At 36.6% G+C, this 8166-nt stretch overlaps 1 protein-coding gene across 1 annotated transcript in view; it reads left to right on the top strand.

Moving 5' to 3' along the window:
• Positions 1-6789: 6789 nt before the first annotated feature.
• Positions 6790-8166, top strand: part of LOC104469448 (guanine nucleotide-binding protein G(s) subunit alpha-like) — a gene marked incomplete at both ends in the record, with an annotated part of 18499 nt that continues 17122 nt past the window's right edge. The window contains 2 exons of the mRNA XM_010083954.1: positions 6790-6825; positions 6908-7027. Of these exons, the coding sequence (XP_010082256.1) occupies positions 6790-6825; positions 6908-7027 (156 nt within the window). The remainder of the gene's footprint in view (positions 6826-6907; positions 7028-8166) is intronic.

The following is an 8166-nucleotide window of genomic DNA, read 5'->3' as shown; positions in this document are numbered from 1 at the left end:
GTATATCATGACAAAATTATTCAACCTTTTGGGTTTTCTTTTTCCAAAAGGTGTTATTTACAGAGAAAACCAGTAGTCTATCCTCATAGCTATTCTTTTTCTATTATTTTTATTTCTTCTCACAGTAAATCATCTTTAGTAGCTGGATGGTACAATTTATTGTTGCCCAAAATCTCAGAGAAATAAAACCAGGATTCTTCAAAGTGAAGTAGATGTTGGGGAAGGGAAGGTGGTGTAAGAGAAGGAGCATAGTATTAGTGAGGGGAAACTACATTTCTGCATCCAGCAGCAGCAAGGGTCTATTGCTTTCAGTTGATCCGTACGTGGTCTGTGTTACCAGCATGGCATTGACGGTGTGGAGTGCTTTCGATTACATTTTGTCAGCTAGCTACGCCTTTGGGTAACTATTTCATCTTCCTAGCTGGCAGAGTTATCAAGAACAATGTATTAATGTGATTAGAAAATTTCTTTCAATTCTGCTGTGAGTGCAGACCCAAGTAAATCATATTTCCTGTCGAAAGCTGTGCAGAGTTCCTGCTGTGCAGCTGATGCATGGTAGCTCATGTCCCATGGTGTGCTTGTCCTTTTTGTTCATCAGCAGTACAAACCAGAAAACCTCTTCGAAATTGGCAGAATTATGGAGGTACCTCTGGTGTGATATAAATGAAAAGTTTAATCTGCAAAAACTATTCAGTGGTTTTTGCTGTTGCATTTTAGCAGTTTTGTCTGTAAAACCGGTACTTTGTCATAGGTCTAAGATGAATTATTTCAGCTTAACTCTGAATACTGTAGGAAGCTATTTTCCCCCACTTTCAAGTGCCTCTAACTTGGATTCTGCTCTTTTTGCCATTCTAGCTGTTATATTTTGAGATAATTGCCATGTTCTGTTAGAAATAACCCAGGCTGCTAAACCAAATGTACCTTATTATTGAATTGTAAAGTACCGCAGAATTTTGGTAATGTGGATTGGTAGCAAAATCTTTGTTGAATTTCCTTGTTTGTGGTCTTGTATCTGAAGATCTTGACTCCACTGCTCTGATTTTATGAGGCAGATTGGCTGGTAGTGCTGTTTCTATTTTTGTTAACTTCCATAAGATGCAGTAAACAAATTTTAATGCAGATTTTATGGAATGTTTATGAAATCCATGAGCATGTTCGCATCAAAGACGCTGTATTTAGATGAATAGCTATGTTTAAAGCCCACGTGCCTGTGAAGTACATGACTGCCTGTCAAAGAACTGAAGTTATGTTTTTAAAGCTAATATATCTGTTTAATTTGTTTTCAATGTATAATTGCAACGTGCTTTTGAAGGTGAGCAGAAAGGGGACAGCCTGTGGGTACTTCCCTGTGCATTCATGTTTGTTGGTAACACCTGAAAGCAAACCAAGATGCACCTGCATTGAAACACAACAATGTCGTTTTCTCCTATAAAAAGCCGGAGGGAAATCAGTTGTTTCGTAAGATTTTTATTCTGGCACTTCTACTTGCAAATTGATTCCCTTAAGTGGCGGTGCTTTGCATGGGCAAGGGAAGCTTTTCAGCAGAGTTGTTAATGTCAGCAAGTTCAAGAGTGAGTGAAGTTTGACAGTGCTTGAGAAATAAAGGTAATCTATTCATCATACCGATCACTGAAGTTGATACAAGCCAGGCTATTTACAGCCTTGTGAAGAAGACGAAGGCTAATGCTCCGTGTTAACATGATGTGATTACATTTTAATATACCCTGTTAAAATGGTCTCTATACACTCTTCAGGCAGGTACATTTTGCAATACAAGTTTAAAGAGAAACTTTCTGCTTCTTTATTATTTGCAACATCATCCTCATAACTACAAAAAATTGGGAACACTATTAGTAAAGAACATTTGAACATGGTTTTAGGGGAATTATTATATGATACAAAGCCAGTCATTTTAAATAGAAGCCCCTGTGTCGCGTGGTGTACTGCGTCCATGCTGTTACATACCCGTCGGGGTTCTAGACAGGCTCACTTGTGGTGAAATCCTGTGTACATACTGTTAAGTTATACATACTATTAAGTTGCAAACCATTATTTGGCATTATTTATTATGCTAAGGCTGTGCATATAAAATAATGTGTTAAAAGACAAATTGAGAAAGAAAATTACATTTATTTAAAAATGAAAGCTAGCATTTATATCAGCAATATGCAAAGAATGTTTCAGTATTTCCTATTGACATTGTAAATATTCACGATTCAGGGCTTAGGCCATGTTCATAGTGGGATTAATTGACAACCATGATTTACCCTCATTAAAAACCTTTTCCTGTTGTATATTACCTGTTCAAAGTCTTTTTACTTTCACTCAGATGATGCATTGCACAGCATTAAATTCACCTCTTCACAGTGTTCTTCATGACATGTCTAACGTGTGGTTCCTTACATCTGAAGTGTGGGGTTTCCTGTGTAATCAGGAGATTTGGGGGAGGTGTGGGTAGGGTTTCCCCGCTGACTTAGATAATTGATATATGTTAAGTACTGTATTATCATGGCTATCTTCCTTTCTAAAGGAAAGAAAAAATTTTAGTTGTTGCTTTACACTCTGCATGTTTTGGATTTTTTCCTAGCTATCTTATTGTGGGTTTGTAGAGTTTGAAGAACTGTATCATTTAATTTCTGCTCATAAAATCTATCTTTTTTTTCTGGGAAAAAAGTAATATACTACATTTTGATTTAAAACTAGGTAATTCTTTGTATTTTTCTCTTCAATCTTGTCCAAACTGTGCCTGTTGAACAGAACTTTGCAACGAGGCATATGGCTTCTTAACCTGTCAATGGTGACCAAGAAATGAGAACTACTTTGCTTTCAGTAATTTAGATTAGAGGCATAAAGGGGTCACAGGATTTATTACTTTTTTGACATGTTTTGTGTTTACCATTCATTTCAGCATCATATTTTTTTACGTTTTCTCCTTGTGAGATATATATACTGGGTTTCCTGAATCCTTAGTCCTCTGGAATGTTTTTTTTTAAACTTGAAATATTTATTTCCAAGTTCCAAGTAGTGGTTATTCATATTATCTGGAAGGTAAACCAGAAATGAACATTAAAATTAGTTTGCTTTCTGATAGTCTGTTTGGTAATGTGTTCATTGCATAAGATTTGATGAAGTCAGAGTAGAAATGTTGCCATTTTAGTTGTAAAGCTCAGCCACTGGTAGGGAAGGTCTTTACTACATACTGATTAGGTTTGTTTTCAAGGAATATTTGATTTTCCTGACCTTTTATGTCATTCTAATTTCATGTTATTTGAATTAAAATGTCATCTTTTTTTATAGTACCTAAAATAGACTTTATTAGTTTTCCTGAAAGCTATGTGCAGCTTTGCTTTGGCCCATTTGAATATTGAAAACAGCAGGATTTGAGATTTTCTTATAATCCTCAACTAATAGAGTTTAATGCTTTGTTTGGCCTACCCTACACAGCCTAAGCAAAAGTTTTAAACAAGATTAAAAATGTGACCTTATTAACCCATGGCATCTAAAGATACAGAACAGGCCTGCGGAGACATCCGTCGTTGGCCAGGATAGCGCGGTGCCATTCCCCATCTACTCCACCTGTTCCAAACATTTTGGGAGCCCAGCTTTTTTCTTTTGTAGTTTTGGACATTGTGCCAGCACCCAGGAATAAGAAAGAAAAAAAGGAGTCATCTGTTTCCAAGTTTGAATATTCAGTCTTTGCAGTTGGGGAAAATAAAGTTCAGTTGCTTTTGGAAATTTGAGGTGCAACCTGTCTGGGATTTGTGGAAAATAATTCTGGCAGAGCGAAGGGACAGCAGAGGTGGGGTTTAGCTTACCACACTTCAGTAGCCCCTGCATAAAATGTGTTCCACCTTTCTTTTTTTGAAGAGAAGTTACAGTTGTGTGTAAGCTGTTGGATGGGTGATTGAGGAACATGTTGAGTTCCAGAAGAATAAAGTGTCTCATTGTCAGGGAAAATTTATGCTTAGTAAACATTACAAAACACAAAACGGCGTGATACATTCATTGCTGTGTAATAAGATTCCTTGTTTACCGGGCACGCTATAGGGCCATGGCAACAAAACCAGAAATAGGAACTATCAGTATTCTTGTTATAAAGATAGTGATGGTTATCAAGCAGTTCGTTAGTTGCTGGAGTTTTACATCGCTCCATATTCATTGTCACTTTGCACTGCTGCTAGCACCATGAGGATCAGTGAAGAAGTGTAAATATAAAAGATTGACTGAAACCTATAATAAAAATGAAGTGGTTTATCATATGGTATGGAAAAGTCAGGAAAATGTGCTCTTAGCTGATGCTTTGAGACAGATATCTGCAAGAGTTCCAGGGAGAGAATATAACTACAGTTTGCTTAGAAAGTATTCTGATTTTTTTTTAAAGTTCTGTCTTTCTAATGATATTCCAAAATAAAGCAAAATAACTGAATATTATTTCTCTACTCAATCCTTTAAAAATGCTGGTGTCTTGCTTCCCTTTCAGTGTACCAGTTGCCCTTTTGGTCTCAACAGGGTGGAATCTAGATACGTGTTCATTAAGTTCAAGACCCAGCTGAAAATTGGAGGCAAAATCAAGCCAGACTGCTTACACTGTCATTGATAAACATTTCCTGCTTTCCTACCATTATTTCTGTTTTTTTTAATAAAGGAACATCACTTTCAAGAAACAGAGTGGCTGATGTTTTTGCAACCATACGTGCACTAACTGAAAAATACATTATTTGTAAACCTATTTGTAAGTCTTGATTTGTGGAGTAGAGGGTTTCTTAAGATCTGGGGCAACAGAAAGCATTGAAGATGGGAAGGAAGAAGGTGAAAAGGCCTCAGTTTTTCCTCTCTTTTCCTGTCTTATTTATTTTCCTTGGTTCAGTGCTTTTAGCCTTTCCTGGCTCAGTGCCTTGTTCCCATCAGCAGTGCCAAATCCCTAAAGCAAAAAGCTGGTGGTCTTCGGGAGTAAGGTGGTCTGTAGGTAGATCCTACAGAAAAGAAGTCTAGGAAAACCAATAATTTACATCTGATTATTGATCATTTAATTTTCTTTCTGCATCAAGCTTCACTGCCCCAGTTTGGAGAACATGTGCAGTGGTCAGTGATGGGGAAGGAGCTGATGTTTGGCGATAATCGTGATTCTGTTTGGCAGAGTTCTGCTGCTGATTCAGACATGTTCTCTACACAGCTAAGTCATCTTTGACGAGATGATTTGATGCTGCCGTTTGCTTTCCCTCTGTAAGAGCAGCACTTGCATTGCAGTCATGCTTTCGCTGCTGTAGAACGTGTAGTAGGATCCTCCACGTCTATCGAAAGACAGTGTAACATGCAGCTGGCGCAGGGGTGTTTCCCTTGACCCTGTCTTTTACAAAAGTTGCATTAATCTCTCATTCGATAACCAAAATTCTCACCACTCTTGGATGTCTGCATCTGCCTTGTTATTCAAGCAGTACTTTTTTTTTTTTTTTTTTCCTGCCGTGCTTCTGCATTCTGGTTTGGTGAATATGCTTTCAGTTTCATTTTGGTTGTTGGTTGTGAATGATTATAGAAAGGAAAAAATTATAAAAAAAATTTGCAATATGGGTACTTAATTAACTCAGTAAAGTTAGGTTTTCAAGCTGTGGTCAGCTGAAAGTATGAGCACTACCTTTTAAGGGGTAAAAAAGAGAAAACATACTGTCGGTAGTTTCAAGGCTCTAGGATATTGTGCTGGAAAATGTTAGTTTTCAAAATGAAAAACAATTAAAAATAGTTGACAGAAATATTCAGATAATGAAAGTGTTCTGTAAAAAGTTTAATGAAAATTAAAAGGTCACACAATGTAGATGGATTTTTTTAGTAGTTATATGGTTAACTTGGTTTACCTCAAAGTAGTATAATTTTATGCTATGTACAGCAAGAAATTAATGTAAAAAATTGGTCATAGTGCATTACAATTAAGTTACAGTTTGCAGACTCAATACTAGTAATACCTTTAGGTTGCTAATTCCTGTCTATACCAAATGTTTGATCATGTATTTCATTTCATTGCACTATTTAGCATTGAAAATAACTGTTGTTGGATCCGACATAAAATACAATACAAATGTAGCAGAGGCAGTGGTTTACACTCCAGCTTGCTTTGGCCTAGTGCTTTGTGATTTGGCTGCAGGTAATCCCAAATGATAGTGCTCATATAAAGCATTCCCAGTGGTTTTTTTAGCCTACTATTATGCTTGTAGTTAAAAGGTGGTTTTACATATTTGCATTAGCTCTTAATGATTTAATTTAGATTTTGTGTCTGAACTGCTAGGGTGAATGTCGAGTTCTCTGCTCTAGTTTTGCTGCTATGACATAATTTTTATGATGTAATTTTTTTTGTAGGTGAAGTTCTTTGGTCTCCTTTCATTTGTTTCTACTTTTGATACCTTACCCAAGTTTTTTTTTCTTCCTCTGTTTCCAGTTTATGCTTTTCTAAATAACTTCCATGTATGCCTAGTATTTTGCATTCAGATGTGTTTGATTTTTGCAGAATGTTTTAGTCCCAGTCTAAGACTGTAGTAAGTTTTTATTTAAGCATGATTAGATACTGACATATGGATACAAAAATGTGTTTACTGTTTCAAGTAAAAAACTTACGAGATGGTGAATCAAGTCTACCTACAAAACCGTTCAATGACTGAGAGCTCTTTAGTCCATAGTGACAATACAGTTTTGATAGAATACTTTTCAAGTACATGTTTGCTTTCAAAAACATATTCTGATTTTATGGCTTATAAATGTAATAATGTATTTTTTAATTACAGGGAGAAGAAAATGAAAATTCAGGATATTAAAAACAATATTAAAGAAGCTATAGAGGTAAATTTACAAACTATTGTTCTTAACTCTTCAAAGCTAGCTATTTAGACACTCTCTGCAATATTTTTTTTTTTCTTTCCAGACAATAGTAACAGCAATGGGCAATTTGGCACCTCCAGTTGAACTAGCCAATCCAGAGAACCAGTTTCGAATCGACTACATCTTAAATTTAGCCAACCAGATAGACTTTGATTTCCCACCGGTAAGTAATTAATTCAAATTGGCAGCAGTCATCCTTTTTTGCAAATGATTATATTTCACTGCACTGTAGTAAATATTTACAAAAAACAGTGAGCTGCTCTTTGGGAATTACTACAGTAGGTGTCTTTGGTCAGTGCTAATCAAATAAAGTATGTAGCAACACAGCTAGAATATTCAAGCTGGTCCTGTATGAACACAGAGACCCTTGTCTGCTTTCTTGTGCTCCACTGAAATAATCAGCTACAGAGTTACGATGGACAGTGCTGGCCGTAAAGTTTCAATGTTGTTGGGAACTGCCCTGCCCAGAAGAAGTAAAGATGTACACAACAGTCTGATGATTAGCTGGCATTTAGTGATACCATATTTCTCGCTTTTGGAAGAACAGTGAAGTTTTCTTGCTGATTCAGACATGTTCTCTGACAGCTGTGTCAGCCAGACTTTCTGCAAAGGCTCCACATGCGACGTCCTTGTCCCAGCCCTCCCAGTCCTAGTTAATCATTCAAAATGCCAGCAGTCACAGAGTAAATGCAGAAAGTATAATTATTTGGTTGATGGTATAACTTGGTGCCCACTCACTGTGATTAATTTGTGCTGTATCTCAACCAGGCTAATAGCAGAAGCCCATGAAAATACAGTTTGCAAACACTGAACCCTTAAACACTGAGCAGATATTTTTATTAATTACCATGAAGTACCTTATGCTTGCAGTAATACAGGAATGTTTCAAAGCTTGTCTTTTCTCTCTATGCACTGTTCCCCGCAGGGCTGAGTGTAGGAATTATGATGGTGTATCAAAATCATGATCCATTTACACCAGAATTTTGTATCCAGCAGTAGTCAGTCCAGATGCTTGAAAGGAAAGTGCAAGTGCAAATAGTAGTAAGATGTGGGATGGTTTGCACCATAGCAAGGCTTTCATATGATTTGTAAATATAATTGAACAACCTAGTCTGTGAAACCAATGGCAGTTACCTTTTGCAACCGTTGCCACTTCTGGGAATTTGTCTGCTTTGGTCAGCCTTTATGAAAAGAAAAAACCAAACAACAAAAACCACATTTTTCATGTACAAGGCAGAGGTCATGTGCTATTGGCAATTAATTGGAAATACTGGCATTGTAATCTTCAAATCCAGTAATTCT

Source organism: Pterocles gutturalis, unplaced genomic scaffold (assembly GCF_000699245.1).
Source record: "Pterocles gutturalis isolate BGI_N339 unplaced genomic scaffold, ASM69924v1 scaffold34536, whole genome shotgun sequence".
In the NCBI taxonomy this organism is placed as follows: Eukaryota; Metazoa; Chordata; class Aves; order Pterocliformes; family Pteroclidae; genus Pterocles; species Pterocles gutturalis.
This window is presented reverse-complemented; position numbering and strand designations above follow the sequence as displayed.